Raw genomic sequence first — 27,449 nt, forward strand, 5'->3', positions numbered from 1 at the left:
GCAAGAAAATCTTGTGAGATGTTAAAAAGGACAAAAACTGGGACGTGGATATGGCTCAAGCACCTGGGCTCCCACTTACCACATGGTAGGTCCTGGGTTGGGTTCCTCCTGCCTCCTAAAGAAGACAAGCAAGCAGTGAGCTGACTCAGCAGGCTGATGCAGTGAATTGACAAAACAAGATGGCACAGTGAGGGAAGTGGACTTGGCCCAGTGGATAGGGCGTCGTCCTACCACATGGGAGGTCTGTGGTTCAAACCCCTGGCCTTCTTGACCCATGTGGAGCTGGCCCATGAATAGTGCTGATGCACGCAAGGAGTGCCTTGCCATGCAGGGGTGTCCCCCATGTAGGGGAGCCCCACACGCAAGGAATGCGCCCCGTAAGGAGAACTGCCCAGCGTGAAAGAAAGTGCAGCCTGTCCAGGAATGGTGCTACCCACACAGAGCTGACACAACAAGATGACAGAACAAAAAGAAACACAGATTCCGGGTACCGCTGATAAAGATAGAAGTGGTCACAGAAGAACACAGCGAATGAACACAGAGAGCAGACAATTGTGGGGGGGGGGGGGCGGGGCGAGCAGGAAAGGGGAGAGAGAGAAATAAATCTTTTTTTAAAAAAATGGCACAGTGAGATGATGCAACCAAGAGACATGGTGATGAAACACAATGAGAGACTCAACAAACAGGGAGTGGAGCTGGCTTCAGTGAGTAGGCACCCCTTTCCACATGGGAGGCCCCAGGTTGGGTTCCTGGTGCCTTCTTAAAAAAAGAAGACGAGCAGACAGTGAAGCAGGCAACAGTGGGGAGGGAGAAATTAATAAAAGGTAAATCTTTAAAAGGGGGGAACTTAAGAGATGTACTTCCACATGGATAAATATAAATTATAATTTTAAGACACTTCTCTACATTATGCCTCTATACCCAGTAGGGACGTCCAAATTCTGAGCATTGGCCAAAAGTGTATGAGAAATAAAACCTAGAAAACCCCGCCTTTTTTCCCACAAACTGATTCATCTTTACCTAAAATATTGATTGTATTTCTTATCACTCTTCAGAGTAGTAAAGTTAGACATGTCATTTCCATCATTACCTTAAATTAAAACTTGTGCCATCATCTTGATATAGCACACATAATGCTAGAGACTTTTTTTTTTTGCTTACTGGCTTAGAGAATATGCTGCTATGTTGTGAAAGGGCCTATGGAGAGATCCATATGGCAAGGGAACTGCAGGCAGCTTCTAGGAGCTGACCATGACCCCCAGCCAACAGCCAGCAAGAAGGCGGGTCCTTCAGTCAAGAGAGTCACAAGGAAATGAATTCTGTCACCAACCCAAATGAGCTTGGAAGCAAATTCTTACTCACTTGAGCCTCCAGCTGAGAATGCAAATCCAGTTGACACCTTGATTACAGCCTTGTGAAACCCTAAGAATAGGATCCAACTGACTGCTGCCCAGACTCCTGAACCACAGAAAATATGATACAATAAATGTTTGTTTTAAGCCACTATTTGTAGTAATTTGTTATGTAGCAATAAACTAATACATTATTTCATCTTCTAACATTATTTTCATAAGTTAAAAAATGTTGGATATCCACAGTTTCATATGATTTAACTGGGAAAAACAGAAATGTGACCAAACATTTAAAACAAGCACTTTGATTTTTTAGAGCAAATTTGATGACCTCGTTTCTAGATTTGGCTCAAATTTGAAACATTGCATGACAAATCTTATCATACTGATGGATTACAGGCAACTACAGTTTGTGATGGAACCAAATTGTATTGAGTATTCTTTTTCTATAACCATTTTTTGAAACCACTCACTCTATTTATAATCATTTTTACCCTCAGCAGCCCCTACACAGATGCATGCTCTTCACTCTGCCTGAAACACTGTTCCTTTTCCATTCTTTTAAAGGTTTTATTTTAGGTGTCACCTCAACTGAAAAGCCATCAGGTTACCATTCCCACCCAACCTGAGAATTTGGATGGCTGCTCCCTATTGTCTACTGTAGCCCCCTTTATATTCCTGTTACAGCACATAGTGCATAGAGTTGAGGTCACTTCCTTTCTTCCTCCCCTAGGAGATGTTTATCTTCTTGAAATCAAGAACTGTATTGTTGGAGGTGGGGGGGATTGTAACCCCTGACCAAAGCAGATTCATTGCTATTGTAGTTACTATCTTGTATTAACTGAGTAATATTGATATAAAAATAATTTTTTTAAATTAAAAAAAAAACTGTCAAAGTGAAAAGGGAGACAAATGTGGCTCAGGCCATTGGGCACCCACCTATCATATGGGAGGACCCAGGTTCAGTTCCTGGTGCCTCCTAAAGAAGATGAGTAAGACAGCGAGCTGACAGCGACAGGCTGGCACGGGCAAGCTGATGCAACAAGATGACGCAACTGAGGAGACACAACAAGAGAAACAACAAGCAGGGAGCGAATGTGACTCAATTGATTGGATGCCTCCCTCCCACGTAGGAGGTCCTGGGTTCAGTTTCCAGTGCCCCCTAAAAAGAAGACAAGGAGACACAGCACACAACAAGGAGACAATGGTGCAAATGCCGAGGGCAGGGTGTATGGGATAAATTAATCTTTAAAAAAAATGAAAGACAAGCTATAGAATGGGGGAATTATTTGTAAACACATAGCTTATAATGGTCTAGTATTCAGAATATATAAAGAACTCTTACAACTCAACAAATAATTAAAAAACAGAAAAGGATTTAAATACACATTTTTCCAAAGAAGATATGAAAATGGACAATAAGCACATGAAAAGATGCACAAATTCAGTAGACATTAGGGAAATGCAAATCAGTACCACAATAAGATGCTACTTCACATCCACTAGGATAGCTCTAATCAAAACAGACAATAATATCTGTGAATGAGAATGGGGAAAATTGGAAACTTCATCTATTGTTGGTGGGATTGTAAAATTGTGCAACCATTCTGGCAGCTGCTTTAAATGTTAAACATAGAGTTACCATATGATTGAGCAATTCCACTCCTAGATCTATCCCAAAGAGAACTGAAAATAGGTTAATGCAAAATTTTGTGTACAAATGTACATCGCATTATTCACTATAATAGGCCAAAAAGTGGAAACAATCTAAATGTCCATCAGTTAATGAATGGATAAGCAAATATTGGTGTAGCCATACAGTGGAATTTTCAGCCTTAAAAAGTAATGAAGTTCTGATATATACTACAACGTGGATGAACCTAGAAAACATTTTGCTAATGGAAAGAAGTCAGACACAAAAGGCCACATACATGATTCCATTTACATGAAGTATACAGAATAGGCAAATCTGTGGAGACATAAAATGATTAATAGTTGGGCTGAGGGAAGGTGGGGAATGGGGTTGACTTCTTAAAAGGCACAAGGTTTCCTTTTAGGGTGATGAAAATGGTCTAGAACTATATAGTGTTAATGGTGACACAACACTGTGAATGTATTAAATGGCACTCAATTGTTGCACTTTAAAATGGTAAAATGGTGAATTTTATGTGAAATTTACAATAAAAGGAATTAAGTACTAAAAAAACAACTATTGCTTATCACTGTATCTCTCGGCATCTAGTCCTAAGCATGATTTTTGTTTTGTTTTGTTTAATGAAGGGCTACAGAGGAGACCTGAAATCCAGGTCTGGATGGCCCATTGGTTTAACCAAAATCCAGAATGGTAATTAAATATAATGTCATCTATTTCTTGTAGACCAGTCTCAAGTCTGGAAATTTTTGTGTCTGCTCTATCTTAGCCTGGGTTTCCTCCAGAAAGAGAAGACTGGGACACTTGCTTGCATGCACATAATTTATGTGGGGAAGTACTTCCATAAAACAGGAGTGGAGTGCTGGGAATGGTGAAATGGATTGAGAGGGAGTCAATACAGGTGTGTAGCTGAGCTTATCACTGCTATGTACAACTGGGGCTTAATCCTGCTGGGCCCCTCTGAAGACCTATATGGTATACACTTCAGAACTGTCCACATGAGGAATAGAAGAAAGAACATTTATCCACCAGCTCCCATTCCCCCAATGGAAATGTTCCTTTTAGGATATTAGCTCCTTTGTATTCAATGTTTGCAAATGTACAAGAGGTGTCCTACTCCAAGATATCACAATTTCCACAGCAAAAAGCAAGAGTGTAAAGTACCCGTGAGGCAAGGTACTATTAGGTTACACCTGTGAAACTACAGTAAATGGCAAGGAGGATGTGATGTAGGCACAAGAGATACTTAATTCACCCTACCCTTTGCATCCTCCCAATTAGTTTGTATTCTCATTAAGTCCAGTTTGTCACTGAGGCTTCAAAGGTGGTGGCCAACTGCATCTCTACAAAAGACCTAAATCAGTTAAAATGGTGGAATTAGAGATAGTCCCAGCTATTACAACTAGTTGGAAGCGCTAACTGTTGTTCTCATCATAACTGTCAGTCAGAGTTCATTCAGAAAAGCTGAGCAACTCTGAGTTATAAAATAAAGAAATTATTATAGGAATTAGACCTTATACAATTTGGAGAGAAGCTAGAATCCAAAGTCAACCAGTCAACCCAACAAACCAAGCACAGTCAGCCACTGAAGTGGGACTGTGAGGAGTGAGAGAGTAGTGGCTACTGCTTCACCTCCACTTTCCAAATCTGACACATTTCTCTTTGGCCAACTCTAACTTGGAGCCATACAGGGATGGAGACTGCGAGAAACATAGATCTAGCTTAAGCAAATTGACAGAGTACAAACCGGTGCAATCTCCCTCTTTGGTCATCCAACTTAGATTTCTGTTACTCTTTGCCAACATTTCAGCATGTCTAGGTTGCCTGTCAGCTAAGGTGGCATACCTTCACACCAGAGGTACCTGATCTCTTAGTTTCTTTATCCATGGATGCTACAATTGCCCAGTCTCCATTATCATTGGCCACAGCAGCATCAAAAGATGCCCTAGTAAATCCCTGGATTCCGAATGAACCTCCCTCCTGTTCTATTGCATTGCATTGCATTGCCAGCACTTTCAAGATCTACTCCATATGTGTTTCACCAGTACCTGCTAGTACAATATAGCCAGGTTATACAATTATTTGTGTGTGTACTCTCTTTCCTCCTGGAAATAGGAACTGTATTTTCCCTCTCAGACTGTGCCATGAACCTGGTCCTGATTATTGATTTGGAGGTAATGAGAGGAGGAGGAGCAGATTTTGGTAAGCACAAGCATTATCTTTTCAGACACTTGCTGTTCTCTTGTGGTTTAACATCCTGAGCTCATCTATCCAAATATCTCCATTCAGGTCTCTTTGTCCATCTGTTCCCATCAGGACCCAAATTTTATCACAGAAGGCTTGTCAGGTTTCTTTGTAAGTTCTCATATCCTTAAAATTAAATTTTGAGCCTGAATTTTGGCACAGTCTGCCCTGCAGCTGCAGGAAATAAAAGTTTCTTTAAATACTGACCTGGAAATCTTCTGACTTTGACAGAATGCCTTGACTTGAAACTTGGCTAACCCAAGCCACTTTTCTTTTTTTATGCATTCTATAGCAGTTAACTAAAGCCAGACAACATCACAGTCCTTATAATTACTAATGCTCCCATACCACTCAAGTGCCCCCACTACTGCTCAGCTTTTACTTCACCTTCCACCTGCATCTCATTATAGTCTGCTGCTGACTTTAAAACAAAAAACAAACTCTTAGTATTGTCATGTTGTCATGCTTCTGCATGCAGGGGTTATGACCACTGCACTTACCATTAGGAATGGGAAACTTTTTACCATCTGACCGGCAAGTGATGTAGTCCCAGAATCTCATTTGAGAGTCTTGTTTTCTAAGGCCACTTCTGTTTTTAGTTAACTTTTTTTGGGTACCCCTACCCATTCCCCTATTTCCCATGCTGAAGGCATAGCCCACAACAAAGGGCTGTGTGCAGTTAGTTATTTGGTAAGTAATCCCGTGACAGGAGTGGGAATTGGGAGAAGTATAATAGGGAAGGAGGGAAAGCAGTACAAAAGCTGGTCACTGGAGGCACTTGGAGTTCAACCCTGCCAGAATCCTTTGAAGAGCTGTGTAGAATGCTCTTCAGAATTGTCCCCCTGAAGAATAGTAGAGAGGAGCATTTATCCAATCAGCTCTCAGAATTAGCAGAGTTCAAGGACTGGCAATTAAAAACTCTGAGGCATAGGGTTACTTGTCTTCTAACCTGTATGTCTGACACTCCATTTCTGCCTTGAATCTGGAATTCTTGTTTGCCTTTTTAAACTTGAGCTACAGGGATGATGTTATGATAGTGTTTTAAAATGAAAGGCTGTTCTGTCAACAGTGTGTTCAGCATGTATTAGAAGACTGGAGCAAGGAAGACAAATAGGAAGTTTTTCAGTAATTGATGTGTGAAGTGCTGAGGATTTGGACAAAGGTGTTATTATGAATGGAAAATGAAGGGGCTAATTCAAGAGCATTTTGAAGAATCAGTAGGACACATTGACTTTGAAGTCACTAGTTAGGTACAGAGGCTAAAGGCAGGCACAGCTGATCCCAGATTTCTAGCCTAGAAAAATAGTGGTCTTAGTGGACATATTGTCTCCACAATATTATTTAACATTGTTTTAGCCTGTACGTGAAGATGTGAGACAGCAAATGTGCTGTGATCTGTTACAGGGTAATAAATGAGAATATCAAAGGTTAGTGATATAACTGCCTGAATTTAAAGCCCATGCTCCTACTACATCATGCTGTCCTTACTTCCCTCCAGATTTCATAATTCCTTTCCTCAGGATTTGGGATCAGTCACATACAGATTAGTGGATAAGAATTGAAGCAACCTTTATATCAAGTTTGTGTGCATTTGAAGTCTTGTTTCTAACTATGGTGCCACTGTAGTCAGTGTCTGATCTAAGGCCAGCCTTTGCCCTAAACTTGATACACTGTTTTAAGTTGCCTGGCAATCTGTAATCTCCCTCCACAGTTCCTTTCCTTCCCTCCCCCTCCCCCCTTTGCCTGTTTGCTTCCTCCTCTTTCTACCCTAGCCCTAACACAAAACTGACTCCAGAAAGCTTCTTATACATTTCCTGATGAACATAAGCCAGTCAAAAGGTTTCCTACTGGGAAGCGGATTTGGCTCAACAGATAAGAGTGTCTGCATACCACATGGGAGGTCCAAGATTCAAACCCAGGGATTCCTGACCCGTGTGATGCGCTGGCCCAAGTGCAGTGCTGACGTGCACAAGGAGTACCGTGCCACGCAGGGGGTGTCCCCTGTGTAGGGGAGCCCCACATGCAAGGAATGCGCCCCATAAGGAGAGCCGCCCAGCACGAAAAAAGTGCAGCCTGCCCTGGAGTGGTGCCCCAAACACAGAGAGCTGACACTGCAAGACACAGATTCCCGGTACCACTGACAAGAATAAAAGTGGCCACAGAAGAACACAAAGCAAATGGACACAGAGAGCAGACAACAGGGGGTGGGGGGTGGGGGGGGAAGACAAATAAATAAAAAAATAAATTCTTTAAAAAAGAAAAAAAAAGGTTCCCTACTGATATTAGTGAAACAAATATAAGGGTAGGAATAAAGACAGATCCTGACAATTTACACAGGAAATCCATCAACATTGAGGCTTATTTTACCACAGAAATAAAGGAAGACAATTTTTATAATGAAATCAGAAAGTGATCCTATTTAACATGGCAAAAACAGTCATTTGTTATTAAATTTCAAAGTAATTTGATTTAGTCCTTTTTATCTGAACTCTGTGTATAGTCCACTTTGATCATTCATTTTGGGTGTATAACTTAACTTTAAAAACAAAACAAAACATTATTGCCCACATTAAGAATTAAAAAGAAAACATTCTACTGTGAGAGAGTAGGAGAAAGGGTTAAGCAAATGACTTCTTATTGTCTGCCAACCCCCTAACAGCATTGTTGAAAATATACTGCCTGAGCAGAATGCACTGACCATTAAATGTCTAAAGGCAGAGTTTTGCTATTCCAGTGAAATTGTTAATAAAAATTTTTGAGTTCATCCAAGAAGTTATGTGATGTATTATTAGTCAACTGTTACTATGTCACAAACAACCAGAGAACCTCAGTGGTATATAATAATAAGCATTTATTTCATTCTCACAGTTTTGTGGATTACCTTGAGGCACTGCAGCAGAGGTCATTCTGTTCCCCAAGCTACTCATTCTCACCTAGGACCAACAAGCTAGCCACAGTATGTTCTTTGCATGGCATTGGCAGAAGGCAAGGAGGAAACCCTTTTCCCACAAGTACTTTTCAAGCCTTTTGCACATCACATCTGCTAACATTTCATTGGCTAAAGCAAATCTCATGACCAACCCCAAAGTATAGGAGTGGAGCAGTATACTCTGCCCATGGGTGGGGTCTGGGGTCTAGAGTCAGGAGTCTGGTGGTATTGAGTATGTCTGAATAATCAGTCATATATGGATTCATGGCTTAAGTTCTAAAGTTCTGGTTTAAAAAGATAAAAGTTCTGATTGTGGCATTTAATTGTCTTTAAATAAGTATAAGATATGTACTACTTTATTTATAGTTAAATAAAGTGGACTCAGTAAACTCCACTGAGGAGAACAAAATTAATTAGTACCAAATGAGTGGAGACTAGTTTGACCTCCTTATATCCTGACACTAGAAAAGTAAAAGGGACTCTAGATAGAGCAGCACTATTCAAGTGGGTGTGCCGTAACAAAAGTACAGAAATTGAGAGGAAGCATTTAGAAACCTTTATAGTGATTTGACATTGCCACAATATTCAAATAGCATTTCTTTTTTTCTGAATTTTACTAAACTATTGCTTGGGTCCATAGCATTGAAAATTTAAGAAGAAACAAAAACAAAAAACTTGTCCTTGATCTGAGATAGTTTGAGAAGTGCTGAGATAAATATATGTGATATTTTGCTTACTAAAAATGAATACCTACACAGCACAGAATTGGGCATTCTGGTTTTTTGTGATTTGGGTTAGTATCACTTTGTCACCAAGAATCTGATTACCTTTGAGTGTGGTAATTTTGCTTTTGGACTTAAAAGACTGGTTCAGGCTTTACCAAGGAAATGGAATTGCTTGAAGCCTCTTGGCATTCCACTTGCCAGCCTTGCCCTGCCAGCATAGCCTTCTATCTTCTGTATATACATTTTCATTCCATATATTGATAATCTTAACAAAACTCAAATTACCCCTAACTGAAATATTTTACCACAATAAAATACTAATTTTGACAATATAAAATAAATCTTTTAAAAATATATATATTCCATCTTCCAATTTTCTGCCTAATTTTTTTCCTTTGACATTTTGAGTTTATATCACCATCTTCAATATATTTATTAGGTCTTTATCTGTTCCTGAGAGAAATGGTCCTAGATGAAGACATTGTAATAAGCGTTGACCTAAGTTTAGAGACATGAAAAAGAGGAAATATTTTTAGGGGGGAAGAGAAAGGTGTTTAATTATGACTTTCTTCTTCCAGCTGTATGACCTTGGACAAATTATTTAATCTTAGTGAGTCTCGGTTTTCTCATTTGCAAAATGAGAGTAGTAGTAATATCTTCTTCAAAGTATTTCGAGAAATTAAATATTCAAAGTTAAACACAGTTTGGTATACAAATATAAGCTTATATTTATAAGCTTTATAAATTTACTCTTTTTTTTTTTGCCTTTTATTTGAAATACTTTCAAACTTATTGAACAGTTAAAATCACATTTTCTTTGATACTAAATTTCACTAGTATACACAAACTACATTCTTACACTCCTCCATCCCCCTACTTTTTTGGTAGTTCTTTTCACAAATTGCATGTTTATACATTCTGAAGCCCAAACTATTGATTTCTCATTAAGTTTTATACATTTGCCTTTTAAACCCTGTAAGAAGTAAAAAGTGGAGTTAACAAACCAATAATACAGTAGTACTGACATTTATATTGACCCTGGTCATTTCCCTTTCCATGCAGGTTCGATCTGTTGTTCTCCTTTCAACCTGCAGAACTCTCCTTAGCATCTCTTGTAGGGCTGGTCTAGTGATGATAGACTCCCTCACGTTTGTTCATCTGGCAATGTCTTAATTTCTCCCTCATTTTTGAAAGACAGTTTTGTCAGATTTAGAATTCTTGGTTGGCAACTTTTTGCATTCAGCACTTTATTTTTTAAGATTTTTTATTTATTTCTCTCCCCTTCCCCACACCCTTCCCCCCAACCCCCCCCCCCCCCACCCCCGTTGTCTGCTGTCTGTGTTCATTCGCTGTGTGTTCTTCTGTCGCCGCTTGTATTCTTGTCAGCAGCACTGGGAATCTGTGTCTCTCTTTGTTGCGTCATCTTTCCCCATCAGCTCTCCATGTATGCGGCGCCACCCTGGGCAGGCTGTACTTTTTTCGCGCTGAGCAGCTCTCCTTATGGGGCGCACTCCTTGCACATAGGGCTCCCCTATGTAGGGGACACACCTGCGTGGCATGGCACCCCTTGCGTACATCAGCACTGTGCGCAGTCCAGCTTACCACATGGGTCAGGAGGCCCTGGGTTTGAACCCTGGACCTCCTATATGGTAGGCAGACGCTCTATCTGTTGAGCCAAATCTGCTTCCCCGGCACTTTAAATATGTCATCCTATTGCCTTCTTGCCTTCGTGGGTTCCCATGAGATCAGTACTTAAACTTATTGAGGCTCCCTTGTATGTGACACATTGCTTGTCTCTTGTGGCTTTCAGAATTCTCTTTTTACCTTGGTATTCACAAATTTAATTATGTCACACTGTGATCTGTATGGGTGTATCTTGTTTGCCATTCATTGAATGTCTTGGTTGTGTATATTCATGTCTTTCATTAAGTTTGGGAGTTTTCAGCCATTATTTCTTTGAATGTTCTCTCTGCCCCATTCTCTTTTCTTCTGAATCTCCCACAGTGTGTATAGAGGTATGTTTAATGGTGTCACACAGGTTCTTCAGACTTTTTAACTTTCCTTCATTCTTCTTTCTGCTTCTCTGACTGTATCATTTCAATTTTTTTAATCTTTAGGTTCACTGATTCTTTCCCTTGCTCAAATCTCACTGTTATAAACCCTTCTAGGGAAACGGACTTGGCCCAGTGGTTAGGGCATCCGTCTACCACATGGGAGGTCTGCGGTTCAAACCCAGGGCCTCCTTGACCCATGTGGAGCTGGCCCATACGCAGTGCTGATGCGCGCAAGGAGTGCCGTGCCACGCAGGGGTGTCCCCCGCATAGGGGAGCCCCACGCGCAAGGAGTGCACCTGTAAGGAGAGCCGCCCAGCACGAAAGAAAGTGCAGCCTGCCCAGGAATGGCGCTGCCCACACTTCCCATGCCGCTGATGACAACAGAAGCGGACAAAGAAACAAGATGCAGCAAATAGACACAGAGAACAGACAACCGGGGGAGGGGGGAAATAAATTAATAAATCTTTAAAAAATAAAAATAAAAAATAAACCCTTCTAGGCAATTTTTAATTCTTTTACTATGGTCTTCAGCTCTGTTTGGTTCTTCTTCATAATTTCCATCTCCCTACTGATATTCTCTTTGTGTTTATCTCTCATCTCTCATTTTCCTGATTTTCCTTTAGTTCTTTGTCCATGTTTTCATTTAGCTTTTTGAGCATATTTAGGACCATTTTTTAAAATTCTTTGTTTGGTATGTCCCTGGTCTGGTCCTTCTCATTGATCGTCTTTGTGTGTTTTATAATCTTTTGTTGAAACCTGGACATTTTGATGTTTTAATAGGTTGCTGCTGGAATTTAGACACTGAAGCATCTAATGTTCTTTGAATGCTAGGAGCTAACAATGACAACAAAAGGGACTGGGGTTGGAGAGGAAACACCTTTCCAAATCTTCGCAGATTGACCTGTGTAAGTGCTCTTCTTCAGAGCTTATTCATAAGTTTAGAGAATAGCTCTAGACCAAAGCATAGGGGCCTCCCTGATCCTTTCTCTGCTTGCATCTTACCTGGGGCTTGCACCTGTGGCCCTAGGAATTCCCCCATTTGTACAGATACAAATGTCCCCTCTTAGGATATAGTTTCCTTCTGGTCCTGGGCACTGTACTATATGTACTACAGCCGTCAATCAGTCCCTCATCCCCAGCAACCACGGCTTGAATGCTCTCCCACAGTGTTCTGTAAGAGAGTTCTGTGAGCTGCCTTCTGCGTTCAGGGCAGGTTCTGCTACGGTGAGCCTGGATGAGTGTCCTGGTTCAGTCACTCAGGCTGCCAGCACACGTATTGAGCCAGACATACATGCTCCCATTATGTGCATGAAGGTTACTCTTCTTCTGGAACTGGGACCAGGATCCTGCCCTGGGAGCATGGGCTAGCTCTGGGCCAAACTAGTAAAGAGTTGGCGGAGAAGCCAGCCAGGACACCACAGGATCCTACTGCTTTTAATTAAAGTGTACTTTTTCTTGATTCAGTGCTTGCCCTGCTACTGCAGTCCTTTAATAGTAACTCTGTAGCTTTGAGAAAGATGTGTCTTTCAGTTCTTTCCGGCTGTTCAAATGTCGAAAACTTCTGTGGAGGAACAGAGCCCTAAAACATCATTCTACCACTTTGATTGGAGCATGTTGTATTTGTTTTTAATTAATTGATGAGAGATAAGATAGGCTCTCTATCCCACATTAGCTCTTAGTCTTGTGGAAGAGTCAGATAAATGTATAAGAAAGATATAATACTGAGAGTTTAGTGCTGTTTTAGAGAGAAACATGGAATACGGTGGAAACATTTAGGAGAAGCACCTGACTTGGGCTTTGGGGAACAGGAGAAACCTGGGAGACATTTGAAAACTGCAGACTACTTCAGAAAAATGGAGCAATCTTGCAAAGGCCTAGAAGTGAAAGATTTTGGTGGAGTGCTTAGAAATTGTATATAATGTAATGTGGTTAAAGAATAGAATATGAGCAAAGATGGGGCTCTAGAAGTAGGCAGAGGCAGATCACCAGGGGTATTATAGTTAGGATTTCATTTTAAAGAATTTGGAAACTTAAATAATTTGTTACAGAGAAATCCATACTACCATTTGTTTTCAAAGATCATTATGGCAATAGCATGGAGAACAGATTGGAAGGGAGAAAGTGGAGTTGGGAATTCCTTTAGGCTATTGAAATAATACAGAGAGAAGTATCAGGTTCTGAAATGATGGTATTGTAAAGATTCTAAGGAGGGGATGGATTTAAAAATAGAATTAACAGTGTTTTGGTGATCAGATATAAACTTCAGGAGGAGGAATCAATAACATACTCAGATCTCAGGCTTTGGTGATGGATATATCTGATATCCTTCGGGGACTGCATTTCCCAGAGAAAATGAATTGGCTTTTGTATATAAGATGCCTGTGGAATATCTTTGTAGAACCGTCCAGTGGTGAGTTGAAGGAGAGTCAGCAAGTTAGGAGAGAGATCTGAGTTGGAACTATAGACGTGAAAGTTAAAGGGTTGAGATATTATGGGAGTTAAGGCCCGGGGGGGGGGGGGGGGGGGGGGGGGGTAGATTACATCACCTGTGAAAGTATGAGGTAAAAAGATAAAGCTGTGTGTTCATAGTGCTTAGTGCATAGATATGCCAAGATATCTGAATGAAAGAAGTATGTCAAGGGTACTGTCTCATTTAAATCTCACAAAACAAAAACCTCTGAGATAGGAAATAGCTTCCCAGTTTTACAGATGAGAACATTTTAGGCTCAAAGAATGATTTGCCCAAGGTGACTCTTTACTAAGTGGCAGAGCTGGAATTTCAAGTTCTAATCTCTCTTGATTTCAAAGCCCATTTTTTATACCATATCCTCCTCCTTTGTAATCATCAGAAGTATAAATATATGGTAATTTTAACTTTAATTCTTTCTTCACTTCTGCAAAAAATCCTCATTTAGTAGGATTCTGTATTCTTTTAAATAGCCACCTTTTACTAATTTCTCCTGCTCCCTTCCCAAACCCATCTAACAGATTAACTCATCTTAATCATCTGTACTCCAAAGCCTGTTTGAAAACAACAGACCAACAAAAGTCCTCTACTGGCTGCTGGATGAGTTCTTTCCTCCTGTGCTGATTTTCTTCTTGGTATTCAAGGCTCACTATAAAATCATGAAAACTGTTCTTAACATTTCCATATTTCACAGTTCTCATCAGCACATGCCTTTGGGTGTCATTTACATGCAGATTTCATTGTGATAGTCTCAGTGTTGCTTGTAAGGATCTCATTTTAATGTTTAGGCTAAAAAATCATGTTTACTGTTATTTTTCTAAAACTAATTTTTTCTTCATGATGTGAGCAGCTTAGAGGTTAGCTGACCTTAGTTCCCCATCCAGTGTAAGAGTTCTTTGTACTCTAACGCGAATGGGATGAGCCAGTCTCTGCTCTTATACTTTTCCAGTGGGGTAGAGAGGAAGGCAATTCTAATTGTTAGAAATTTCTTAATATTGAGTCAAATTCCCTCTTATTTTAACATGCATTTGTTTCTCAAGACCTGCTCTTAGCACAACAGAGAAATTAGTTATCTTTCCTCTGTCTCATGAAGGCCTATCAAACATTTGCTGTGTTGTTTTGTTTTTTTTTTTTAGATTTATTTTATTATTTATTTGTTTATTTCACCCCGTGTCCATTCGCTGTGTGTTCTTCCTTGTCCACTTGTATTCTTGTAAGTGGCACCAGGAATCTGAGTCTCTTTTTATTGCGTCATCTTGCTTCATTGGCTCTCCGTGTGTGCAGCGCCACTCTTGGGCAAGCTGCACTTTTTTACGCATGGGGCAGCTCTCCTTATGGGACACACTCTTGTACGTGGGGTTCCCCAAGTGGGGGACACCCCTGCATGGCACGGCATTCCTTGTGCGCATCAGCACTGAGCGTGGGCCAGCTCCACACGGGTCAGGAGGCCTTGGGTTTGAACCCTGGACCCCCCCCGTGGTAGGCGGACACTCTATCAGTTGAGCCACGTATGCTTCCCTTCCCTGTTAATGTTATTTAAACAGCACCCCTATCCCAGGATTGTTGTGGGTTTTAAAATTTTTATTTCATAGTAAACTTACTTATAAAAAATTTCTTTATTTTAGCAATTTTCCCTTTTGCCATCTTTCTCACTCAGTTTTACTTATATTTTATCTTTATATTTTAAAATGGTCTTTTCTAAGGAGCATAGCTGACTGTCCTGATTTTCTTCTTCTCTTTCTTGAGCTCTTAAAACTCCATAGATATTTTTGCCAAGATCCTGGTCCATTTCAGTTAAATAGCCTATTTCTTCTTCGTTAGAATTAAGTCCAGGTGATGATAAAATTTGAATATTTTGTCTATTTTCTGAGGAGTTAAGTTATCAACAGTGTAAAATGTTTTGTTTTTCTCTCGGATGATACTTAGATATCTTCACAGTTGACAGCCCTCTTACCTTCTTGTTGGGTTTGGATTCTCTCACCCATCAGTTTCATCCATATCTTTTCTCTGACTAGCCAGTTCCCACAACCGTATTCTTTTTCCCCCTTTGGTTCAATGCTCCCCACCATAGTATCTTATTAAAGTTGCTGGATTTGCAAACACAGTTTATTTTCTTGAAAAATTGTGGGATTCTCTGCCTTTTCCTCCAGATCTGTATCTATAGAGCAGCAGATTTCCTACAGGTGTCATAATCTATTGTACCCCATCCCACCAAGTCTTGGTGATTTCCATGAGATTTTATTTATCTCCCTCAGTTCTTTTGTACTATTGCTGCTTTTGAGTATAGTACCTAGCACACTGATGTTCAATAAATATTTTTGATTAATCTCAAGAAGTATTTGCCTTCTCTTTTAGGCTGTGAGGATATCATTGCTGAGAGCATCTCTTTAGATACCTTAATTGCCATCCTCAAGTGGAGCTCTCATCCATATGGCTCTAAATGGGTGCACCGACAAGCTTTACATTTCCTCTGTGAGGAATTTTCCCAGGTCATGACTTCGGAGATTTTTTATGAACTCAGCAAAGACCATCTGCTTACTGCTATCCAGTCTGACTACCTACAGGTAATCATTTATACACCTCTCAAATTCATTGTCATTCATATGTACACCAAGCAGTCCATCCGTACCCTATTATTCGTCCATCTAGGGTAGGGCAGGGGGTGAGAAACAGGCTGTGAACAACCCACCCATACCTTCTGTGTTCACTGGCCTTTCATTCACACTGCTACTATGACTCAACTTATGCACAAGCACAGTAGTTGGCCCCAACCAACTACACCACAAAGGGGATGAGGCAGTAGGCAAGGTCAGAAGCATACCCCAACAGCGATTTTCTTGACTTCCATTAATGTAGAGTCACTAGAACTCTTTCTCTTAATACTAGTAGAGTGTCAGATGTAGACTGTAGATAATTGCTTGAGCAGCACAAGTACAAATAATAATAAAATTCTGATCTTCATAAATCATTATAAAAACTCAGTGTATGTGTTCTGCCAAAGTATAGTAATGTTTTCAACTATGTATTTTTAATAAGAAGCAGTTTTTAGCAAATTGCTGTGTCCTTAACTTACATGTCAGTCTAATTTGGTACTTTAATAATAGCTTTTAAATGTTACATAAAATATTTTCAGGTAAAGTATGTTCAATCTCATTTTTTTACATTGGCTATATCAATTTTATGTCAAAAATTGCTCAGCAATTTTAATGCTATGAAAACATAAACCCATCAAACCTTTTCCTTTTTCTTTGTATTTGTGCTAGAAAAATTATAAAAGTTACTATCTCAGAAATTCAGTGAAGTGTTAATTAATCCACTTGCATCTGTGCTTCTTCCTACCTTGCATTGATTGCAGTTCAGATGTCATAATTGGGTTTGATATATTGGGGATCTTTGTTCATTAATCTTGTTTCACTGTCTTTACCTAAACTGCATGTCTTATGTTAATGGAAATTAGGATTTGTCAATTCACTAAGATTATTGTCTTTAAGAGCTTTGCATTTCTTCTTAGAAAGTAAAAACATGGAGAGTAACCTGGATTTACTCTGTTTTAAAATAAAGTACAGGGGAGCAGATGTAGCTCAAGTGGTTGAACACCTGCTACTCATGTACAAGGTCCCAGGTTCGATTCCTGACATCTCCTAAAATAAAAAACAACCCAGGGGAGCCAGTGTAGCTCAGTGATTGAGCACCAGCTTCCCACATACGAGGTCTCAGGTTGAAATCCAAGCTCTGGTACCTTAAAGAAAAAAAAGTACAAAAATCTGAGGGGTACATTAACATTTCACAAGCTATCTTTGAAGAGTCCTTTACCAGTCAGTAGAATATCTTGTGGAGAGTGTAATCTCTTCTGCCAAAACTCAAGTTAATCAGGCATGGTCAAGTTGCCATGCTTATTTTTTCTGTTCTGCAGAAAATCATAGTAATTCTATCTATATTCCTATACTTTTACTTTTATCTGTCTCCATCTTGTTCCAAAAAAATTTGACAGCTATGCACAAACCATATAGTAAAATAAAATAAGTTTAAAATAGGTGACTCGAACAGAACAAAGCAAAAATAAAGATGGAAATAATAAAAATTTGGAGCCAAGAGTGAAAGTTAATGAGGTGCTGTGTATTTGCTGTTAATAGATTACAGATTTAACACTGAAATTTCAAGCGGCCAATGTAATGAGTGAAAAGTGGTAAGTTACACACTTCATTTACAGTTATGACTTAGGAAATGTCATTAACGAAATTAGCCATCTGTCTAATTTCACGAAAATAAATATAAACCATTTTTATTATAGGCAAGTGAGCAAGATATCCTTAAATATCTAATTAAATGGGGAGAGCATCAGTTGATGAAAAGAATTGCAGACAGAGGTAAGCTCAGAATATTAGCTTGCATCATAAGTTTTTGGTTGTTCTTTCTCTTTTTTTTTTAACGACTATTTATTTCTCTCCCCTTTCCCCCCACCCCAGTTGTCTGTTTCTGTGTCTATTTGCTGCATCTTCTTTGTCCACTTCTGTTGTTGTCAGCAGCACGGGAATCTGTTTCTTTTGGTTGCGTCATCTTGTTTTGTCAGCTCTCCCGTGTGTGCAGCACCATTCCTGGGCAGGCTGCACTTTCGCGCTGGGCGGCCCTCCTTACAGGGCACACTCCTTGCACATGGGGCTCCCCTACGCGGGGGACACCCCTGCATGGCATGGCACTTCTTGCGGGCATCTGCACTGTGCATGGGCCAGCTGCACACGGGTCAAGGAGGCCCGCGGTTGTGGTAGACGGACGCCCTAACCACTGGGCCAAGTCCGCCACCTGGTTCTTATTTCTCAAAGTCTTACTGAAATGCATGCTGCGTATCAGTCTTGAAAATAGATACTATTGCCTGGTCCAAATAAGAACTTTTAATGTAAATCAGGGAAATCCTTTAGAGAAGAGGATATAGTTTGTTAGAAACCTACCTATCAGAAAATTCTATTTTGCAAGGTGAACTTATGTTTCTCTGTGCTTAGCAATAAATGTTGACTGATTCACAGACAGAATAAATTTTTTCATATAATGATTAAAATATTACAAAAGCATATTGGTAAAAGTACACTGCATTTAAAATATTGTGGTTGCATATCATTGGAATGTACTAAAAGCCACTTAATTGTACACCTTATTTAAAATGGTTAAAATGGTGAATATTGAGGTAACTCAATTAAAAAAACAGGAATACCAAAAAAAAAGCATACTGTTGTTTATTTTAAAATTTTGTGACGGGTGAAGGAAAACAATACTTCCAAATGATTTCCAGCTGGGTGTTCTGCAGAAGTGGAAGCATTCCTTGTGGTAGGTAGGCTTTCAGCTTTGAAAGCTTGTGCTTCTACAGCAGGTTTTATTTATGCCTAAAGTTAGACACCTACTTATCCTCCTCCCAGCATATTACATTTTATTTTTTAAAATTAAATACAGATTTCCCTTTCCTGCCTTGTTTGTTTGTTTTTAACTTTTTGTTTTGAAATACTTTCAACTTACAGGACAATTGCAAAAATAATGCATACCCCAGACAGAGAACTCCAGTGTACCTCTACCCTCCTCAGATACCCAGATCCACCAATATTCACATTTGTCATATCATTCTGTCTATTGATCGGTATATTTTCTGACCATTTGAGTGTAGGTTGTATATATTATATTCTGCCGTGTACATTTCCTAAGAACAAGGATATTCACTTACATACAGATACATGTCTTAACTGTAATTATCAAGTTCAAAATATGTAACATTGATATAATCTTAATATCTATATTCCAGTTTTTTCATATGTCCCAATAATATTCCTTTGAGCCTATTCTCCTTCCTTAACTAGGTACTGTCCAGGATCACATATTGCATTTAATTGTCACTGTCTCTTTAGTTGCTCTTTTTGCTTTTTTAATTGTGAGAACATATATACAGCATGAACTTTCCCATCTCAACTTCTCCCAAGCATACATACTATTCAGTGGGCTTGATCACATTTACAAGATTGTGGTACCCTCACCACCTTCTATTGCTAAAACTTTATCATCCCCCCCGAACAGAAGCCCTACACCCATTAACCATTAATCCCCCCAACTCTTTATGCCCCCCTGCCCCCTGGCAACCCTTTTCTGTAATTTTTAACTGCTTTATTGAGATGTAATTTACATCCCATGAAGCTCATCTATTTTAAAGAGGTCAGATCAATGGTTTTTAGTACATTTATAGTGTTATCCTGTCACATTTCATGCTAAACCTGCCTTTGAACCTTTTTATAGTCTCCCTTTAATGAGCTACTACCCAAGTAGTAGGGAATATAAGCAGTTCTTCTACTTTATTTCTCCTGATTTATTTCTCTGTGATCTGCAAAAAGCCTTTAGCAATTCTCAGATTTGAATTTTTTAAAAAGAAAAATTACTACAATTGGAAAGTTTTTAAAATGTTGATATGTATAACCCTACTTAGTCATTATAGGTCATACGTGTGTTCATTGATTTAAGGTTGGTAATTGTGAAATGTATTTATTCTGGACAAATAATGATCATCCTTGATAAAATTTCCATTAAAACAGTTTTCAGACTATGTTAGAATGAAAGGGTCTTCTATGGGAATGAGAAAGAAGCTAAGCAATCCAAGCTACACTTTGCCCCACTGAATCTCATATATACTGGTTTTCCTGTTTCGTATTTGGGAGGTTCCTCTAAGATTTCATTTGAAAACAGGGCTTTCCTATTTTTAAGAAAAGAAGCTTTTGAAAAGTAATGCCTTATAACATAGAAGTACGACACCAAGTTATAGCAAAGCGAGGAAAATACCTTTTCTACACACTTGAAACAATTTTATTTTAAATGGCTCTAGAACAGGGGTTCTTAAACTTTTTTGTTCCACAGACCCCTTTGCTAATCAGGTGAAAACCATGGACCCCTTACTATGTCCACACTATACTCTGTATTATTTAATAACTATGTCATACCCACACCAACAGGTCCCTACAAGAATGTTTTTTTGAATTTCAATTCAAGTCCACAGACCCCTTGTTATGAACCCCTGCTCTAGAAAAAAGATTAGCTTCCCTAAAACAAAATGTCTTGTTAAATTGCTGTTTACATACAGCAGCTTGGTAAGTATACTGGTAACTGACAGTCACCAGAAATAGCATATGTCCTGTGATGCTCTTATTGTACTGAAAACTGGCCGCAAAAGTGAGAAAGCTAACAGAAAACCCTTGATTAAACTAGATTTTAATTAGATTCTCATCTTTTCTCCTCTTAAGTTAGTATACTGAAAAGAATCCTTTATCTTTAGTGCAAAACATTCATAAAAAGAATGTTACTGTACTGTTGACACCATTCTTTTTCTCTATTAAACTTCTTATGATATAAAATAATTTAGAGCCTTTTACAAAACATGTACTTTAGGTTTACTAGAGTGTTATAGACAGTGTACTATAGAAAAAGAAATTTTCTCTGAAAATTTGGATTTGGTTGGAGACTTCATTTTCTGTCTCATAGAGCCGAACTTATTGAGTGGCACTGCTCATAGTGTGAACAAAAGAGGTGTAAAAAGACGAGATCTGGATATCGAAGAGCTTAGAGAGATCCTTTCCCCTCTCTTACCTTTTGTGCGAATTGAACACATCTTACCCATAAACAATGAAGTCCTAAGTGATGCAGTAAGTGTCTTTCTTCTTTTTTTCCTTTCATGAAAAGAAAATACACCAAAATGTACAGGCTTGTTTTTTGTTTATCATTGTACATAATTTTATTGCTAATAGAGTATTGTAAAACTGTGAGTTCCATGAGGACAGAGACAGTTGTCTGTTATGTTTAATATTGTGTCCCACCAGTGTCTTACACATGTACAAATGTTTGGTGAATGAGAGTTCGGTGGGTGAATTGGTCTGTCTTTTCAAGAGTATATTTCTGGGAAAGTTAATTCAGTCATTTACCAGCATAGAACAAGTAGTTCCTTATTCAAAGAGGAAAAGGTAGAAAATACATTTGGAAACTTCAAGAACTGCAATAGATCTGTTAGGGAGCAGGAAGGAGGAAGGTTGGATCAATGTAAAAAAGGATGAATGAATCTTATGATTCTGTTTCAGACCTTATTAAAAATTAATGGTGGAACTGATCATGTTACTTTGATAATATTAAAAAATCAGTGACTATTTTAAACTAACAGAATTTCTCAAATTAGTGGATACTCTGTATATTATCCACAGGAAAAATATAATAAATATTTTTCACAAATTGGTTTATAAATTTAATGTAATTCTTATAAACAATAGTTTTTAAAACCATATAGAAACATTATAAAAGTTATCTGGAAAAATAAAGAACTTTTAAAAGTATTTTTATAGGGGCATAATGAAGGAAGAATAACTTTTCTAGACTGTAATATATATTTTAAAACTCTGATCCTTTAAACTGTGATGCTAACATAACAGAGAAGACAAAATAGCCCAGAAAAAGATCCTTATATAAGAATTAAGTGTGTAATAAAAGACTTTTCACAAGTCAATGTAGTACTGGAATAACTGATTAGCAGGAGAGGGAGGAAATTTGTTTAAAGTTAAGCCTTCATTTCACCTGTACACAAAATTAATAATGCCTGTTAGATTAAGGAATTAAATATTAAATTGAAATATGGAAAAACTAGAAGAAAGCAATTAAATATTTATGGAATCTCTAATTTGAAAATATGGTCAGTCTCACTAGTAGTCACAAACATGCATACCATAAAAAGCAAAATTAAAAAGTAAGTTATTTTTCACCTATTAAGCAGTAATTTTTGAAATAATATTACTATTGTAGGGCAAGTACAGCTGGCACTGGTAGCATTGTCAGTTGCAGTAATACACATGAATAGCAACTATGCAAAATGTGATTATCAAGAGCCAACAGAATGTTCATATTCTTTGATCCGCTCATTTTACTTTTAAATGCTGCCCTCAAGAAATAATTCCGAATATATTTTTTTAAATATACACACATATATACATATATGTACACAAAGATGTTTGTTATTTACATATTTAGAAATAATGTAAATATCTAATAACGGGGAATAAAAGTAAATTATAATATGACTACACAACAGAATATTTTGTTGCCCTGAGCAATGGTTAAAAAGACTAATATAGCAACATGGAAAATACTAATGATGAAATGACTAAAATAAAACTAAAAAAAGGATGCAAAATATGTACTATAGTATTCACTTTTGTAAAAATTTATTTGATGGAAGGAAATACATTAACATTATTACAGTTGTAATAGTTATGAGGGCTTTTTTTCTATTTTCTAAATACTTTGTAATGTTATATTTTATCAGTTACAAATCATTTTATCTGATGCTACAGTTAGATGTTTATTAACGAGGAATATTGGAGAAACAACTTTTAGTTTTGTTCAAAATCTGGGACTCAAACCAAATAGAACCCTATATTTGGTTTAGAAAAATAAATTAGAACTTTGGTTTAGTAGTCTTAGAAGAAATATATGTATATATCTCCACTCTTAATTCTGTGCCTAACATGCAGTTCCCCAGTAGAGGTTCACTAATAATGACCATTAACCTTAATGCTTTCTGAGTATGTGCTAGACACTGTGCCAAGGGCTTTTATCTGCGTTACCTTCATTTAATCCTCATAGCCACCTTATGAGTTATAGTTCCTTGATTTATATTTACCTGCTATAGATGAGGAAACAGGAGGGCCACCACATAGTTGTGCAGTGTCCCATCTCCAGGACCATAAAGGGGCCCTTGAGGGAGGCCCAGGTAAAACGAGATGCCATGGTCACATGGCTGTTAAATGGAAAGTTACGGTCTAAACCAAGTTGGCCTTTTGCTAGAGCCCTGCTCTTAACTACCATACTCTTCTGACTTGCATCCTCATACTATAGATACGGGCCCAAGCAGGTGTTCCTGCAATTGTTTTGTTTGGGGTGGGGAGCAGAGGTGGAATCAGTTCCTAGTTGAATTAGGAAAAAAATAAAAACTGATTTTGATTAAGAGTTCTGAAAGTTATTTCAATTCATTACAGTTTTTAAGTATTAATCTCTTTTTTTAATTCATTCCTTTGTTAACGAAAATTGAAAATTATAGTATTTTTATATTACCAAATCCTTTAAATAGTATTAAATAGTTGGGGTATTTTTGAATTCCACATATATTTCTAAATTTTTACTTAAATGGTAAAGTTCGAAATTCTGGTATGTAAGTATAAATAATTTAATTTTAGTAGTTTGGTGTGCTACACAAATCTGTAGTTTCTCTAAATATATGTGTGTATATATATTTTTTAAAGATGAAAAGGGGCTTGATTAGCACTCCTCCATCAGATATGCTTCCTACAGCAGAAGGTGGAAAATCGAATGCCTGGTTACGGCAAAAAAATGCTGGTATATATGTTCGTCCTCGACTGTTCTCTCCCTATGTGGACGAAGCAAAGGTAACAAAATCCATTTTAAGATATTAAGACTACTTTATTGCAAACTGTCTTCCCAAAGATGCTTATTGTGGCCTAATTTAAATATTTGGAAGTAGCCAAAATGTCCAATAGGGAAAGTGAAAGTAAATTCTGATTTGTCTACTCAACAGAATACATTTCTGAACTGTTCAATTATCAAATTTTTTAAAGCTTGGATCATGTTAAAATGCATTTTATTTTTCTCACTTAAGTTACCTTGCAAAACGTTAACTTGGAAAGAAAATTTTCATTTTACCAAAAGAGTTGTAACTGTTTTGAAGATGGGGAAAATGTTTTAAAAGAAGATAGCACACATGTTGTCTTCCTTAGTAAACTAAAAAAAAATGCTGTGATTTCTTGTAACATACTGCTATAATCGTTGACTGTTAGGAATTGTGTTTAGTTTTTGAATATGTGCTCATAACTAAGATAAAGTTTCAGACCTGAGGAAATAGTTGGCCTTATGTAAATTATAACAAAGAACTCTCCTAGAAAATGTGGTACTGTGAAATGAAATACTGTAATTTGTATTAGATGCTTTCAACCATAGGAACTTGCCAGTGGGGCGAGAGGGTTGGTGTTCTAAGGGATTGACAGTCTTTGAAAGTCAGAAATTACAGTAAGGTTTCTGAAACAAATTTTAAATTCAAAACCATTTGTTTGGGTGTAGCATTAAGTTCCCTTAAAAAATTCTCATTTTCACTTTCAGAGTTCCTCAATTAAGATAAATGAAAGGATTTGTGGGAAATTTACCTTATTTTTTTAATAGACTGATAATCTGTTATTGAGTTGTTGCCATTTTATTTATTTATTTTTTAAGATTTATTTATTTCCCCCCTCCCCCTTGTCTGCTGTCTGTGTCCATTCACTGTGTGTTCTTCTGTGTGCTCTTGTATTCTCATCAGGCAGCACTGGGGATCTGTGTCTCTTTCTTTTGCATCATCTTGCTGTGTCCACTCTCCGTGTGTGGGCTGCGGTTTCGTGCAGGGCAGTTCTCCTTGTGCAGGGGCCACTCCTTGCATGAGGGGCACCCTTGTGGGGCATCCCTGCATGAGGCAGCACTCCTTGCGCGCAGCAACACTGCGCTTGGGCCAGGTCACCACACAAGCCAGGAGGCCTTGGATATTGAACCCTTGGACCTCCTATATGGTAGGTGGACGCTCTATCTGTTGAGCCATATCCACTTCCCCATTGCCATTTTAAATAGTGCTAAAACATAGGAACAATACAGAATGGTTGGGTCTGGTCTTTCTAAAAATTAGTTTAGTGCTGAAAGTCACTCAAGCAGCTGAGGCTTAACAAAACGCTGAGTCTGGTAATAAAAGATCTGTAATAAGCTAGACCTCACCTCCATTCTTCTGGCTCAAAATGGGACAGCAGAAAGCTAATCAGGCAATGCTCCCTGGATCTTCCATGTTTCTCAGATGGCCGTGTTCATACATAAGTAGATAATTGCCCCCAGTAAATGTAAATAATGTACATTATACATTATCTCATTTTGGCCATTCTGCAGTTTGGTAAGATCGATTCTTTTGAAACTAATTTAACAAAATTGGAATTTTTTATAGGTCTGAAAAATTTTGTATCTTTGATATTTTGTATTTTGAGCATTTTTCATTGGATCTGACATTTAACACATGCATGCATTGTTGTTTTATGTATATTTTATTTGATTAATTTTATATTCCTCTATCAAATTTTAAATACTTCAATTAAAAGCAGACTTTTTAGAAGATGATTCTTTCTTTTCAAAGATGTTCTAAAAAGATTCTTTAAAAACTCATGAGGTTTGGAAAGTGGCTATGGCCCAATCAGTTGGGCTCCCGTCTACAATATGGGAGGCCCCGGGTTCACGTCCCGGGACCTCTTTGTGAAGGCAGGCTCACCTGCACGCTGAGGAGAGCCACCTGGCCTGCATGGGCTGCAGAGTGCCGCCCCGCCTGCAAACACCGTGGAGTGCCTCCCAGCCCACAAGCGCTGCAGGGAGTCTACTCAGCAAGGTGACACAACAAAAAGACAGACAAGCAAAAAACGCAGAAGAGCACAGTGGACACAGAAGCAGACAGCAAGCAAGCCTCAAGGCAGGGAGAGGAAATAAATAAAAATAAATACAGACACAGAGAGCAGACCACAAACAAAAAAAGCCTCAAGGGGGGGATTAAAAAAATAAATAAGAGGTTTAAACTTTATAAACTAGGAACAATAAGTTAATTTCCTTTTTATATGACAAAGGTAATAATCCCCTTGCCAATGTGATTTATCCAAGATAGGAAAGGTTGACTAATTCTAATAATACTGAATTATTATTTCAGTCAGTGCTAGACGAGATGATGGTGGAGCAAACAGATCTTGTGCGTTTGCGAATGGTTAGAATGTCCAATGTGCCAGACACACTTTATATGGTCAATAATGCTGTGCCACAGTGTTGTCACATGATCAGCCACCAGCAGATCAGCAGTAACCAGTCAAGTCCTCCTTCAGTTGTAGCCAATGAAATTCCAGGTGAGGAATTTATATTTAAATGATTCATTTTATTGTTTTTGTAATTGCTGATGTTTGAACCCCTTTATATATTCTAATTCTCTCCACGAGTCACTATCCATTATATATTTTTCTCCATAAAGAATAACTACTTTATTTTAGCTATGATTGCTGTTTTCCAGTTTAGAGCAGTTTCTCAACCTTGGCCCTATTGATATTTAGGGTTGGAAAAGTCTACGTTGTAGGGAACAGTCTTGTGCATTATAGAATGTTCAGTGAATCCCTTGCCTATACTCACTAGATGCCAGGTGCACCCCTTCTCCTCAGCCCCCAACCCAACTTGTGACAACCAAAAATGTTTCAGCCATTGCCAAATGTGCCCTGGGGGCAATTTCATTGCCTATTGAGAACCAGTGGTTTAGATGAACTCAGATTTTTCACCACCATAGGGTATTTCTCATATTATAAGACCTTTGGTAGGGTAATATAAACTTCTGTCTGGGTCAGGTACTTCTCTGAATCTACATATGCCCAAAAATATTGACTCCCATTGATTTCCTAGAGATGCAGATACCCAAGATCTGCTCTACGAAACTTATTGTAATACAGGCTTCTGTCATGACTTTGAGGAAATTGGCCATAGACAGAGGTGTAGCTGAGCACAGTTAATGTTAACTTCAGCCACAAAGGGCATTAGTGCCACTTTTTTTCTGAAATAACAATGATCCAGTGGTCAGAAATTTATAGCTCTTGCCAGTTGCCATCACAAACTACAGCATTAATGGGAAAGATTCCATTCATTTCCTCTGTATTTCACTTAAAAATAAATAAAAGACACGGACAGAGCTTTTAGTTGAACATGCACATTTTACTCTTAGTCTAATGTCTTTAATTAGCTGTTGCCTTAGATTTGGCCACTGTGTGTTTACTTAAAGCATACATAGGATAACAGTATGAAGAGGAAAATTTCTAGCTGATTTGTACAGATTTTGAAGCCTTGGTAATTAGCTCTGTTTTTATTGGGTTAAGTTACTACAATTGAATGCAATTGAATATTACCACAAATTAATCTTAGAACTGAAC

The 27,449-nt window shown here is 38.2% G+C and overlaps 1 protein-coding gene across 1 annotated transcript in view; it reads left to right on the forward strand.

Moving 5' to 3' along the window:
- The window catches only part of BTBD7 (BTB domain containing 7), a 94,327-nt gene that overhangs the window by 58,944 nt on the left and 7,934 nt on the right, over positions 1-27,449 (forward strand). Inside the window, exons 4-8 of the mRNA XM_058292356.2 lie at positions 15,778-15,986; positions 17,714-17,789; positions 20,926-21,086; positions 23,724-23,867; positions 26,198-26,387. Of these exons, the coding sequence (XP_058148339.1) occupies positions 15,778-15,986; positions 17,714-17,789; positions 20,926-21,086; positions 23,724-23,867; positions 26,198-26,387 (780 nt within the window). The remainder of the gene's footprint in view (positions 1-15,777; positions 15,987-17,713; positions 17,790-20,925; positions 21,087-23,723; positions 23,868-26,197; positions 26,388-27,449) is intronic.

This window comes from Dasypus novemcinctus, chromosome 3 (genome assembly GCF_030445035.2).
Source record: "Dasypus novemcinctus isolate mDasNov1 chromosome 3, mDasNov1.1.hap2, whole genome shotgun sequence".
NCBI classification, from domain to species: domain Eukaryota; kingdom Metazoa; phylum Chordata; class Mammalia; order Cingulata; family Dasypodidae; genus Dasypus; species Dasypus novemcinctus.